This window comes from Arvicanthis niloticus, chromosome 11 (assembly GCF_011762505.2).
Source record: "Arvicanthis niloticus isolate mArvNil1 chromosome 11, mArvNil1.pat.X, whole genome shotgun sequence".
Lineage (NCBI taxonomy): Eukaryota > Metazoa > Chordata > Mammalia > Rodentia > Muridae > Arvicanthis > Arvicanthis niloticus.
In genome coordinates, this window is record NC_047668.1 from 79,223,802 (window position 1) to 79,238,076 (window position 14,275).

Below are 14,275 nucleotides of genomic sequence, written 5' to 3' on the forward strand. Positions count from 1 at the left end.
ATATACAGTCCTAAGTTCATATATCCACCTGGATCTATACACATTCACTGAAAGACAATTTTGTTAGAAGCAAAGGGCAGGATCATTTTTGAATATAAATTGTCTTCTCTCAAAAAATAACAGTTTATCTCAAGAGCTGGAGAGATGCTAGGAGCACTGGCTGTTCAATTCCCACCACCCACATGGCAGCTCACAACCGTCTGTAACTCCAGTTCCAGGGGATTCCACACACTCACAGACAAACATGTAGGCAGAACACCAATATACATAAAGTAAAATAAAAAATAAATTTAAAAAGAAAACAAAACCAGCTGATTTCAGGAACTTTACTAGCTGGATCGCCCTTAGGTCTTGGTGGAGCCTGAGTGAATGGTCCTTGAGGCTGCGGCTCGAGGAATGGAGCAAAGAGAAAATGGAAGCAGGTCAGTCTTGAAAACGCAAGGTCCCTGAGGAGCACTGGCTGCCTCACCGGGACAGGAGTTAGGGGTTTACTCTCCCCAGTTTGTAGTGGGAGCAAGGAGAGCTCCGCCAAAGGATAGAGAAGGCGAGGCTGGCCAGCTTGGGAGTCCATCTCCTCCGGATCCTGCAGTCCACAACCCACGTCAAGCCAAGTCCCGGGGGCTTCAGGGTTGCCTAGCAACTCACACGCCGCTTTGACTCCCCCCCCCCCCCAAGGCCCAAGCAACTAGGTGTAGCCCTCGGGAGACGGGTCTGGCCACGCCTGCCACAAGGTACACGTGGACTCACAGGAACAGGCCGCGCAGGGGGCGGGGCCGACGGCGCCGGTGGGCGGGCAGGAGGTTGTGCGCCTGCGCGGCTGGGCGAGGGGCGGGTTCGGCGTGCGGAGTGAAAGCGTCCGGGGGACGGCAGCTGACAAGGTTCACGCTGGAGTGCTTCGCTTCGCGACTGCTTCGGTGATTATCAAGGTGAGCGAACCCGCGGGCCGGAGGCCTGACCCTCGGGGCAGAGGTCGTTCGGCGGATCCAGGACCAGGGGCTTGGGTTGGGAGGCCTGGGCTACGGGGTGGAGGATGCCGACCATTCGAACATACCGGGACCTGTGGTCCACGGAGGCAGCCTGTCTTCCGAGAGGGTTTCGGGGCCAGACGTGTCTGTCGGGCTGAGCCCCGCGCTGCTGTCTCAGTACCAGGCTGTAGGGCCAGCTGTATGAGCTGGACACGGATCCCGGTTGGCCTGGGAGCACGCGGGCCGCAGGCGTTACTCCTGCTCCTGGCTCCTCCGTCTTCCTCCAGGCAGACCCACAGGTCCTGTTGTCTTGGCGGGGTTGGCTAGTAGCCTGGGAGGTTAGGTAGACAAGGGATGCTAGTTTCTCTTGTTTTCCCTTTCTGGGGCATGGCACCTCCATCCGTCCACACATATGCCAAAACCAGAGTCCTGGGAATCATGCTCACCTACACTCATCAAATTAATTGAACCTGTTCAGAACTCTCACTTTTCTAGACACCTTGCCTTAGCAATCAGTTCTCCTTTCTTCTCCTTTGATATTTCCTGACCCTCTTCAACGTGTCCAATACAAGGGAGCTAGAGACAGGAGCTCTTAAAACAAATCTCTTATGCTCAGCTAGCCCTGCCCCATTCCCTGCTCCTTCTGTGGATTCTCATCGCCTTTCCAAGCTCTTCCACCCTGCAGTGTCTGTTGTAACTCACTGTCTTTGTAGTACACTCAAGAGCTGTCCCTCCTCCCAGGTCATTTCTGAGTTTAGATGTTCACTGCCACATGTTCTGTCTATGGAGGGGCACACTTTGTTTTTGGTTGAAATATTTCTTCTCATGCTTTCTGTGGATGGGCTTTATGTGATACCCCTTTGCATGCCTCTTTAGTGGCCTGTGTTTTGAATGAGGCTGTCCTGTGTGAGAGAAGAGTCCGACTGTTCTCACAACCTTCACAGTTCTGTTCCTCCTATGGTACTAGGCTGTTAAGTGTCAGTTATAAGGTAGCATGTTACCCCCCACCCCCCATCCATCAATGAACAGATGTATCAAACTATTAAATACCAGCCTGTTCAGGGCAAGTTCTCAACCTCAGCCCATGTAGAGGTTTCTTTAACCTGGAGATTTACTGGTTGGTTTTACTTCAAGAGCATGGAGAGGACCAGAATTAGGAAGTACTAGTCGGTTTTCCTTGGCATTGGCTCTGGATATCTGGGTGTTGCCAAATGTGACTGCTTTGAATGTAAATTCCTAACTAAGAGGCTCTGACTTAGAAAAAGGCTGACAACAGCTGCTAGGAGGAAAGCTCACTCCCTGATAGGAATAATGACACAGTGGGAGGGAAGGGTGGGCCAGGTCCTTCCATGGAGCTGGGCTCCAAAGGGAGAGCTCAGCCTTAGGCCAGGGCCTCTGAGATAAAGAGTGACTAAGTGCTGTGCCATGTCTCATCTTACTCTACTCTGAGCAGTTGTCCTAAGCCATCTCAGCATTGTTTAGCTCACAAATGAGAGAACACAGGTCCTGGCCTTTGGAAAGAGGAAAAGATAGGAAGGAAGCAACAGACTAGGAAGCGAGGGGTGTTAGCCGCAAGAGTCTTTAGGTCACATTTGAACCGGGCCTAGAAGGATTGACTGGACAGTCAGTGGCAACCGAGTCCTCCAGAGCAGTGAGAGGAACCTTGTTGGAGTCAGCATTGCCCTGTCAGAGTCATGCTGTTTCTTGTGGTGAATGCTAGGGCACGGATTGTTTTCTACAGCCCACTCTGGTTGCAGCAGATCGTACCCCACTGATCCCCAGGGTGATTGGTGATAGTCTGTTGGGCTTAGCAATATCCTTTTCCTCTTTCGTTGCTGTTTCTCCCAGAGTTTCTCATTCTGTTGAAGGTGACCTTCAAATGATGAAGAAGAGTCTTTCAGTCAAGAGTATATAAATAATTGTGCTAACCTATAAATAAACCATTTATAGGAGGACATAAGATAGTCAAGTTTCTAAGACTCCAGACCCATCAAAATGAGCCTCTGTACATGGGAGTCTGCCTGTCTTTAGAACAGGAAAATCAGTTGTCACTCTCTTCCTTAGTTGGATTTTTCTCTAGCTTGGCCTGTGCCATTTCCTGAAGGCTAGTGAACCAAGGAACCCCTGGGCTTATCTTCCAGGCCACGTGGTGCCCATGCCCTTGAACTAAGTAGTTTGTGTGGATGATGCAATATATTCTTTGGGCAGGATGGAGTACTCTGTTTTTCCTTCTGATTGGGAACAGTTTAATCTGACAAGTGACAGTCACTGCCTCTTGTCATCATAGTGCTTTGTGGGATCTTCCTTCTGATTTACTGGGTCTGGTATTTATTGTGCTTTCATGGTTGGGAACGTGCCACGGCAAGCTCAGAGGTTCTTGGCTTTTATACTGAAAAGAGGATAACCTGAACTCGCAGTGCCTGTGTTTATCAGCTACTTGGTCAATGTCTGCTATCGTGTCGGTTGAAAACATCCCATACGTACACATCTCGGCTGGAGCCGACCATGTTGCTAGAGGAAAAGGAGCTATGGAGTCAGTGACCACTCAGCTTTCTAGTAGACAGCTCCAAGGTCCTCCCCTCAGTTATACTGACGTCAGGATGTAGCTGCAGGCTGTAGACCTTGCCTTTCAATATATAAACAGAGAGCAGTTAAACAAGACAATCTGTGGTTATCCCTCTAGTCCACCAAGGACCATGACCCACGGGGTACACAAGCTGCAAACCAGTAGTCTAGATACCAGGCAGGTGCCCTAAACTGAGAATGTCTTCCTATTCCAGACCAGAAGCCAGGAACCAAATACACTGGAAGAACATGTAAGCCAGACGCAGGGGACCTTGCTGGGAGTTAAGCCTGGTAGCACATCCCTGCATCCCAGCACTTGGGAGGTGAATGTAGACGACAGTAGTTTAAGCCAGTGTGAGTTATATAGCGACAGCTTGTTTTAAAACAGTAAAACAACAAAAAGCCAAGAGGATAAACAGTGAGTTGCCTGGAGAAGACGCTGAAGGTAATTGAGTCTGAGGGGTTGGGGAGGACTGGATCCCCTTTCTGGTCCTTCCTATCCCCATACTCTTAAGATGTGGGCTCAGAACAAGTTGTTATGCTCTGGCCTGGGTTAAGTGAAGTCAGCATAGTAAGCACTGTTCTGGGTACAGTAGCGTTGGCTGCGTCTAGATGCTAACTTCTTAAGTTGGAAGTATGGTTTCTGACTCTCTTGAATTATCTGGAGATAAGAGTTAGTTAGAAACTGCCACTTATTATTAGAACAGAATTATGGGAGGGATTAGATACTTAATATGGAAAAAATCATTTATAGTAGGTTTTCTGCTTGTTTTGTTTTTTGGTTTGTTTGTTTGTTTGTTTGCTTTTTTAGATAGGATTTCATTAGGTAGCCCTGACTGGCCCAGTGGGTGAACTGAGGACTGGAGTTCAGATACCCAGTACCCATATAAGTGTCAGGTATTTGTGGTAGCTGCCAATAATCTCAGTGCTTGGGGGGAAGAGAAGGACAGAGATGAGGGTTAGAGGCAAGGTCACCAGCTAGACTAGCTGAGTCAGCTAGCTTGGGGTTCAGCCAGAGACCCTGCCTTAATATATAAAGTACAAATCAACTGAGTAAGACACCTCAAGCCAACATGGCTTCCATACACATGTAGACCAGGCTGGCCCCAGATTCACAGAGATTCACTGACCCCTGCGTCCCAAGTGCTGGGCTTAAGGGGTGGTTCCACCACATCCAGGTAGAATGGACATTTTGAAATAACAGACAAGTAAAAGGGTCGGTCACTCCCAGTCTTACAAATCCAACACCTTGTTAAACAGTGCCCTTGTCTGCAGCTCACAGCCTCCCAGGATTCCCAGACACATTGCTAGCTCTGGGGCTGTGCCTTCACCTTGTGTTTCCCACCACCCAGGTACCGGAAGCATGGCATCTCTGCAGCTGCTCACAGCTCCCTTCCTGTGTGTCCTGCTCTGGGCCTGCTGTGCTCCAGGTGCAAGGGCCCAGGAGCATGGGGCTGGTGTTCCTCATGGCAGCATGGGCCTGGATAAGAGCACAGTGCACGACCAAGAGTATGTATTCAGTTGGGTCAGGGTTCTGCCTCCCCGCCATCTGCAGCTATAGCTCACAGGTCACCCCTACCCTTCTTCCCTTTCTGTCAATTTATAGGGCTCCTGAACAGTTTTCAGTGTTTTTATTATCCCTCGGGACTCCTGATAGTGAGATGTCTTCATTATCTCACAGGTAGAGGCTCTTGAAGCCTAAACAGTGACTTAATTGTCAGAATTTAGACTTCTATCCCCACCCAACACGCATAGTAACAGAATCCAGAATATGATTATGGTTTCTTGATTATGACAAGACTCTCCTTTAGTGACGCATTCCAATACTGAGTCTTTCTTGGCCAGTAAGATTCACATTTGGCTTTATTATTTGTGTGTGTGTGTGTGTGTGTGTGTGTGTGTGTGGTGTGTGTGTATGTGTGTGTATATGTGTGTGTGTTTGTTTGTTTGAGACAAGGTCTCAGTAGGTACTCTCACTGATCTGGAACTTGCTATATAGACCAATCCTTGAACTCAAAGAGATGCATCTGCCTCTGCCTCCCAAGTAGTAGGAATAGAGGCATGTGCCATTATGCCTGTCCTAATCTTTATTTAAATTGGTAGTTCAAAAAGTATTGTAACCAAGTTCTAACAGTAACAGTAAAGAGAAGGTGCCTCAGTCCACTAGGCCACTAGGTGGCCTGCTGTGCTGTGTGTGCTGTGGCCCTGCCCCTTTGGTGGCCCTGGCTGTGTGCTGTGTTTTTGACTGTGCACTGTTTCAAAGCCTTTCTAGGTTTTGACATAGTCTGACTGTTGGTTTTCAGGCACATCATGGAGCATCTGGAAGGTGTCATCAGCCAGCCAGAGATGGAGATGTCCTCCCAGGAACTACAGCTCTATTATTTCAAAATGCATGATTATGATGGCAACAGTTTGCTTGACGGCCTAGAGCTCTCAACAGCCATCACTCATGTACACAAGGAGGTAGGTCAGGGAGGTCGGTTGGGCATCTGGGTAGATGGTGCCCACGTTGGTAAGCTGTGCTGTGCTGTGCTCACGCCTCAGCAGAGCTGCTGAGCTTCTTTCCCGTTAGCATTAATCTGTCCCCGTATCCCACCAACCCACCCTCACCCCAGAGACGCTGAGCCTGGTTGGCCCAAGGCTCGACATTGCTACTACAGCTGGAGTTTGAGGGTCCAGCCTAAAAACACAAGCCAAGCTCAGTGTAGAGCACAGGAAAGCCATCATTTCATCTGAGAAGGGCGACTCTAGGACCAAGGGACAGAGCTTTGGAAGTAGTTGGGGGTTGTGTCATACTGTGAGGTGTCTCCTGGTGTTCCAAGGTATGGTCAAGTAGAGATGTCTCGGGGCTCCATGTCCACCTGAGTCAGCAGGGGTAGACACTCCTCTGCCTGGTGGAGGCGGAGAGTGAGAGGAAGCTCAACAAGTTTTCACCAGAGTGGATCTGGTGCGGAGGTGAGACTAGTGTCAGAGAGGAGTTTAAATCCAGAAGTTCTGGCACGGGAGTGGCAGTGTGGTCATGAGATGTGGAACATAAGGGTGGGGGATGGGACAAGAAAGAGCTAGTTGCCACAGGAATGGCCAGAGCTTTGTCACCGGTACAGCCCTCCTACAGCAGCCTCTAGAACTGGGCCGTGATCCCATTTTCTTAGGCAAATTGTGGGTGGGCTGGCCCTGTGGAAGATACAGGCAGTGAGCTCTTTCCTTATGATGGGTGTGTAAGTCACAGACTCTGACAAACAGTTCTTTGTAATCCAGACCCAGCTTTCTGCAGTGACTATGCATTACCTTGTAACTAAACAGTAATAAACAGTAATTATTTAGGCAAAAAAGCAAGGACCTGTTTTCATTGCATCTCTCTGTAACTGGCATATGTAGTTTCTCACTTGGAGTTTTATGAATTGACACTGTCTGATGTGAGTCTGGGTTCCTAGAAGTGGTGCATACTACCTCGAAGGCGTGTAGATAAGTGGCCCTTTTAGGTGGTTGCTAATGTCCTCTGTAATTCTGCCCCTCACTCTCTCGTGTGCCTCTTGGTAGGAGGGGAATGAGCAGGCCCCAGCCATGAGTGAGGATGAACTCATCAGCATCATAGATGGCGTCCTGAGAGATGACGACAAGAACAATGACGGCTACATCGACTATGCTGAGTTTGCAAAGTCACTGCAGTAGACGGCTGGCCCTTTACTTTATGCACATGTGACCCTTGCTAATGTGATAAACATGTCTGGTAATGCGAAACAACTTATTTCCGCCGACTGCTGCAGCACTTTGGTTAGAGCCTGTGGCAGTCCATTAGACTGGGTGAAAAAAAGCCACAAGGAATACGGAGATAAGTGCAACAGGCCTCAGGCCCTACGTGGATTTAAATTTGTTGGACAATAGCTGGATGCAGACCTTCAGAAGGGCGGTGGGTATTCCCAAGCTCTCAGGAACCTGACTGTAGAATGCCACTCAAATTTCTTAATGTTAATTCATGCTACCTGAAAAGTAAAGACAGTCTGCTTTGCCAAGTGGACACACTGCAGTAACAGTTGGAGGGAGAGCATGGAAGCCACATGCTTTCCTTGGTGGGTCCTGTCTCTAGGCAGATGTGGTTAGAATTCTGTTCCCCAGGCATACTGTGTCATATAGTAAAGCCACAGCAGAAGAAGGATGCTACCCATTGAGTCCAACCAGATGCAGAGTCTAAAATTCCTTGCCCACTGGCATTTTTGAAATGAAGCACCACTGGCCTAAATAAGTAGCCTTTTTTTTAGATCTACAGGATCTTATACAACTACTGCCACACCCTGAGAGAAACCTTGAATTGGGTATGTTCTCTAATCACTATCCACTGTTTGAGCTTTCCTGATCATTCTATTTTATCCTTGCTCCCAGGGCTCCCTTCATAGATTATGAACTTGATATCACAGGTTTAAACTATCGGCTGGTCTAGCCTGAGTGAGACCCAAAAAGATCAGTCACTAAGAGTGGTGGCTGACCTCGTCCAAGTTTTGAAGGAATGTTTGTAAAATTACCTCTTCAAACCTGAATATGAGAATTCTTTTAATTTCAGGGAAGATTAGAAAAGGAAACCTAAAGCCCTTTAGCGTTGTGAACCTCAGTAGTAGCTGAAAGAGAAGCAGCCACAGGTTATACTTTGCTTTGTGAGACATCATAGACATACTGTAAAAGAATCCAGAATGATGGCAGGATCAGAAATTGAATCAAATCTGCTCTAAGATGTATAGAGACTTATTTTCTTTATTAAAGTATTCTTGTAAGACAGTTTTCTGTGTCAAGTATTTGTGCAATAAGAGCTGACTTGTAAGCTATTCTTGTAATATCTTATTACTTTGAAAGATTTATATAATGAACTCTGGCTATCTGACAATAAAACAGATGAAAAAGTAAGCAGCTGTTGACTCTGTCTCCCACAAAACCTTCCCATGCCACCTGAAGGTTTGGATCAGTACCAGGATTTATATCTGCCTTTCTCCCAGAAGCTGTGATATAGTTCACCGGACTCTCTTCTGTGGGGCAATGGGCTGTGAGAGGCAGCTGGGTGCCTGGTCGAGCACAGGCCTCAAACCCTGGACCCTAATGGGATGGAAGGTGTTCGGCTTTGCTCCTGGGCTCCTGGTTCCCTTCACTCAGCTTCAACCCTCCACAGCCCCTCCCACAGAGAGGTCTATGGCCATCAGTCATGTTGGAACAGTGCCTCAGGCTCTCCCACATGTAGATGAAGTATCTCCAAGCTCTCAGACTAAGCCAATAGGTGTTATCTGTTGCCAGACCCTGACCCACCCCAAAACTGTATAAAAGGGCCCTATTCTGGAGAAGTAAAGGTGTGCGAGAATCATTCTGGTGTCCAAGAGTTTCTGTTGCAAGAGCTGTAACACCTGGGAAGAGATTTGCTCTCCTGAAGCACCTTCAAGACCCTCCCCTCCTTGCTAGCTAGCCTGGACCAACTCAGTGCAGCAAGACAGGTGCAGCATCTGGGAGTAACTGAATGGCAATGGCAGAGAGCAGAGGCAAATCCCCCTCCCTGCTTGCACTCTACCCCCTTGGCCCTAAGTCCTGCACCCGGCCAGGCCGAAGATCTTCATGGGACGCCCTCTGGAACGAGGACCCACACTGTTCCATTTTTCAGAGGGGATTCTCTGTATTCAGAATCCCTTTACCTTGAGCGTGTTTTTTTTATCCTTGTGAATGAACTCCTTTTTGAATCTTCTCCAGCTGGTAGTGACAGTACTTTTTAGGGTAGGCAAATAGTTTCCCCTTGAGTCTGGTGACTTAGTTATAGATCACATTATTGGAGTGCTCCCTGGTCCAAGTGTCAGAGGAGTCTCTGTGGCATTCTGAAAAGGACACACTTCCTTCTGCCTGTTAATAAAGATTATTCCTCCTAGCCCAAAGTCCCTTAGACTGTGGCCTGGCCCTTCATGCAGAACTCCTTGAAAGGATATTGGCAGTGGACTCAGAACTGAAGGAACCTTACTGTCTGGCAGCCTGGGAGTCAGCAAGGACAAAGAGAAGGCCCTTCAAAGATAGAATTGGATTGTTAAGCAAAAGAGGTGGGACCCTTCTTCGATTGTTGTCAATTCTTCATGTCACCTCCATGGCCCTGTCCCTGCTTGCCTTTCCTGATGGGAGAATGTCTGGGACATTCAGGACACTTTGTCACTTTATACACCCCTCACATCTCCTAGGCAAGGCTTGACACTCTCTGCCTGTGAATGTTCCAGGGACAGCTGTGCACACTGCCTTATCTGTAGAATGGAGATGTGCCCGGGAGAGGCAGCCTGGTGCAAGGATCTGGGAGGAGCTGAGTTTAGGTTTCAGGCCAGCAGCTCTGTAGCTGTATATTTTACAATAAACTCAGTAATGTGGGAGGAGTTGGGAGGAACAAATAAAGGAAGGAAAAGGGAGGAGGAGGAGGAGGGGGAGGAAGAGGAGGAAGAAGAGCTAAGAGCAGAAATGTAGGCGCCATGGAGGACCATACATGTATTGAGAGTAAATAGTCCTGGGAAAAAAACTTATACAGTTAGATATTAGGAAACACCTCTAAGCTGGTCTGCTCCTGTGAAGACACCATATTCTGAGAAATCCTAGAGGAGCCACTCTACTCAGCTGGAGCTCAGGATCACAGGATCACAGGATCACAGGATCACAGGATCACAGGATCACAGGATCACAGGATCACAGGATCACAGGATCACAGGATCACAGAGACGTCTGGACCCTGAGGAGTTCTGACACAAGCAAGACAACTGGAAAGACAGGCTCCAGTTAGAGACAGTGAGTGCAGGTAGCACTAGAGTTAACCAGATAGTGAAAGGCAAGTGCACAAATGTAAACAACAGAAACCAAAGTTACCTGGCATCATCAGAATCCAGTTCTCCCACCATAGCAAGACCTGGACACCCCATCACACTGGAAAAGCAGGATTCAGAATTAAAATTACTTCTCATGAGGATAATAGAGGACTTTAAGAAAGACATAAATAACTCTCTTAAAGAAATATAGGAGAACACAGGTAAACAGGTAGAAGCTCTTAAAGAGGAAATACAAAAATCCCTTAAAGAACTGCAAACAAAACAAAACAAAACAAAACAAACAAAAAAAACAAAACAAACAAAAAAAAAAAACCAAACAAACCACACAAATAGGTGAGGGAATTAAACAAAACCATCCAGGATTTAAAAATGGAAGTAGAAACAATAAAGAAATCTCAAAGGGAGACTACCCTGGAGATAGAAAACTTAGGAAAGAGATCAAGAGCCATAGACGCAAGCATCACCAACAGAATACAAGAGATAGAAGAGAGAATCTCATATGCAGAAGATACCATGGAAAACATTGACACAACTGTCAAAGAAAATGCAAAATGCAAAAAGTTCCTGACCCAAAACATCCAGGAAATCCAGGACACAACGAGAAGCCCAAACCTAAGGATAATAGGTATAGATGAGGATGAAGATTCCCAATTTAAAGGGCCAGTAAATATCTTCAACAAAATTATAGAGGAAAACTTCCCTAACCTAAAGAAAGAGATGTCCATGAATATACAAGAAGCCCACAGAACTCCAAACAGACTAGATCAGAAAAGAAATACCTCCTGTCACATAATAATCAAAACATCAAATGTACAAAACAAAGAAAAAATACTAAAAGCAGCAAGGGAAAAAAGTCAAGTAATATACAAAGGCAGACCTATCAGACTTACACCAGCCTTCTCACCAGAGACTATAAAAGCCAGAAGATCTTGGACTGATATCATACAGACCCTAAGAGAACACAAATGCCAGCCCAGACTACTATACCCAGCAAAACTCTCAATCACTATTGATGGAGAAACCGAGATATTCCATGACAAAACCAAATTTACACAATAACTTCCCACAAATCTAGCACTTCAAAGGATAATTGATGGAAAATTACAACACAAGGAGAAAAACTACAACCTAGAAAAAGCAAGGAAGTAATCTTCTAATAACCCCAAAAGAAGATAGTTACACAAACATAATTCTACCTCTAAAAACAAAAATAACAGGAAGCAACAATCATTTTTCCTTAATATCTCTTAATATCAATGGACTCAGTTCTCCAATAAGAAGACATAGACTATGACTGGATACATAAACAGGACCCAGAATTTTGCTGCATACAGGAAATGCACCTTTGTGACAAAGACAGACACTAACTCGAGTAAAAGGATGGAAAACAATCTTCCAAGCAAATGGTCCCAAGAAACAAGCTGGAATAGCCATTCTAATATCAAATAAAATTGACTTTCAACCAACAGTTATCAGAAAAGATAAGGAAGGTCACTTCATACTCATCAAAGGAAAAATTTACCAAGATAAGCTCTCAATTCTGAATATCTATGCCCCAAATGCAAGGGCACCCACATACATAAAAGAAACTTTACTAAAGCTCAAAGCATACATTGCACCTCACACAATAATAGTGGGGGACTTCAACACCCCACCCTCAGCAATGGAGAGATCATGGAAACAGAAACTAAACAGAGACAGTGAAATTAACATAAGTTATGAACCAAATGGATTTAACTGATTTCTATAGAACATTTCATCCTAAAACAAAAGAATATACTTTTTTCTCAGCACCTCATGATACTGTCTCCAAAATAGACCATATAATTGGTCACAAAACAGGCCTCAACAGATACAAAAAGATTGAAATAATCCCTTGTACCCTATCAGACCACCACGGACTAAGTCTGGTCTTTAATAATGGCAAAAACATTGGAAAGCCCACATACACGTGGAAACTGAACAACACTCTACTCAATGATGACTTGGTCAAGGAAGAAATAAAGAAAGAAATTAAAGACTTTTTAGAGTTTAATGAAAATTAGGACACATCATACCAAAACTTGTGGGACTCCATGAAAGCAATACGAAGAGGAAAACTCATAGCTCTAAGTGCCTACAAAAAGAAACTGGAGACAGCATACACGAACAACTTGACAGCACACCTGAAAGCTTTAGAACAAAAAGAAGCAAATACACCCAAGAGGAGTAGACGGCAGGAAATAATCAAACTCAGGGCTGAAATCAACCAAGTAGAAACAGAAAGAACTATACAAAACATCAACAAAACCAGCAGCTGGTTCTTTGAGAAAATCAACAAGATAGAAAAACCCTTAGTGAGACTAACCAAAGGGCACAGAGACAGTATCCAAATTAATAAAATCAGAACTGAAAAAGGAGACATAACAACAAAAATTGAGGGAATTAAAAAAGTCATCAGATCCTACTACAAAGGCCTATACTCAACAAAATTGGAAAATCTGGATGAAATGGACAATTTTCTAGACAGATACCAGGTACCAAAATTGAATCAGGAGCAGATAAAACATCTAAACAGTCGCATAACCCCTAAAGAAATAGAAGCAGTCATTAAAAGTCTCCCCACCAAAAAAGTCCGGGACCAGATGATTTTAGTGCAAAATTCTATCAGACCTTCAAAGAAGACCTAACACCAATTCTCTTCAAACTATTCTACAATATAGAAACAGAAGGAACACTACCCAAATCATTCTATGAAGCTACAATTACACTCATACCTAAACCTCACAAAGACCCAACAAGGAAAGAGAACTTCAGACCCATCCCTCTTATGAATATGATGTAAAAATACTCAATGAAATTCTCGAAAACTGAATCCAAGAACACATCATGATCAAGTAGGCTATATCCCAGGAATTCAAGGAAGGATTAATATTTGGAAATTCATCAGTGTAATTCACTATATAACAAACTCAAAGAAAAAACCACATGATCATCTCACTAGATGCTTAGAAAGCATTTGACAAAATTCAGCATCCCTTCATGTTAAAAGTCTTCAAAAGATCAGAAATTCAAGGCCCACACCTAAACATAGTAAAAGCAATATACAGCAAGCCAGTAGCCAACATCAAATTAAATGGGGAGATACTTGAAGCAATCCCACTAAGATCAGGGATTAGACAAGGCTGCCCACTCTCACCCTACCTATTCAATATAGTACTGGAAGTCCTAGCCAGAGCAATTAGGCAACAAAAGAAAGTCAAAGGGATACAAATAGGAAAGTAAGAAGTCAAAATTTCACTATTTGCAGATGTTATGATAGTATACTTAAGTGACCCTAAAACTTCCACCAGAGAACTCCTAAACCTGATAAACAACTTCAGCAAAGTGCCTGGATAAAAAATCAACTCAAACAAATCAGTAGCCTTCCTCTACTCAAAGGATAAACAGGCTGAGAAAGAAATTAGGGAAATGACACCTTTCACAATAGTCACAAATAATATAAAATATCTTGGAGTAAATCTAACCAAGCAAGTGAATGATCTGCATCACAAAAACTTCAAGTCTCTGAAGAAAGAAATCAAAGAAGATCTCAGAAGATGGAAAGATCTCCCATGCTCCTGGATTGGCAGGATTAACTTAGTAAAAATGGCCATCTTGTCAAAAGCAATCTACAGGTTCAATGCAATCCTCATCAAAATTCCAAATCAATTCTTCATAGAGACAGAAAGAGCAATTTGCAAATTCATTTGGAATAACAAAAAACCCAGGATAAGGAGACCTATTCTCAACAATAAAAGAACTTCTGGGGGAATAACCATCCCTGACCTCAAACTGTACTACAGAGCAATAATGTTAAAAAACTGCATAGTATTGTTACAGAGACAGGCAGGAAGATCAATGGAATAGAATTGAAAATCCAGAAATGAACCCACATACCTATGG

General features: G+C 44.9%; 1 protein-coding gene across 3 annotated transcripts; it reads left to right on the plus strand.

Annotated features, from left to right (window-relative positions):
• Window positions 1-772: 772 nt before the first annotated feature.
• Mcfd2 (multiple coagulation factor deficiency 2, ER cargo receptor complex subunit) lies at window positions 773-8,426 on the plus strand. Of its 3 annotated transcripts, XM_076942470.1 has the most exons (5): window positions 966-1,264; window positions 3,746-3,975; window positions 4,883-5,039; window positions 5,834-5,993; window positions 7,071-8,426. In XM_076942470.1, exons 3-5 carry the CDS (start codon window positions 4,894-4,896, stop codon window positions 7,200-7,202), a joined length of 438 nt encoding a protein of 145 aa, XP_076798585.1. In that variant the 5' UTR covers window positions 966-1,264; window positions 3,746-3,975; window positions 4,883-4,893; the 3' UTR covers window positions 7,203-8,426. The 3 variants fall into 3 exon arrangements, with proteins under 3 accessions (XP_034369731.1, XP_076798585.1, XP_076798586.1); XM_034513840.2 differs by lacking the exons at window positions 966-1,264; window positions 3,746-3,975 and adding an exon at window positions 773-926; XM_076942471.1 differs by lacking the exon at window positions 3,746-3,975 and having other exon boundaries at window positions 999-1,264.
• Window positions 8,427-14,275: the final 5,849 nt, after the last annotated feature.

Coding starts and splice junctions, on each gene's coding strand:
- Mcfd2 (XM_034513840.2), top strand. CDS start 4,894: ATGGCATCTCTGCAGCTGCTCACAGCTCCCTTCCTGTGTGTCCTGCTC. Junction 5,040..5,833: donor AGCACAGTGCACGACCAAGA/GTATGTATTCAG, acceptor GTTGGTTTTCAG/GCACATCATGGAGCATCTGG. Junction 5,994..7,070: donor TCACTCATGTACACAAGGAG/GTAGGTCAGGGA, acceptor GCCTCTTGGTAG/GAGGGGAATGAGCAGGCCCC.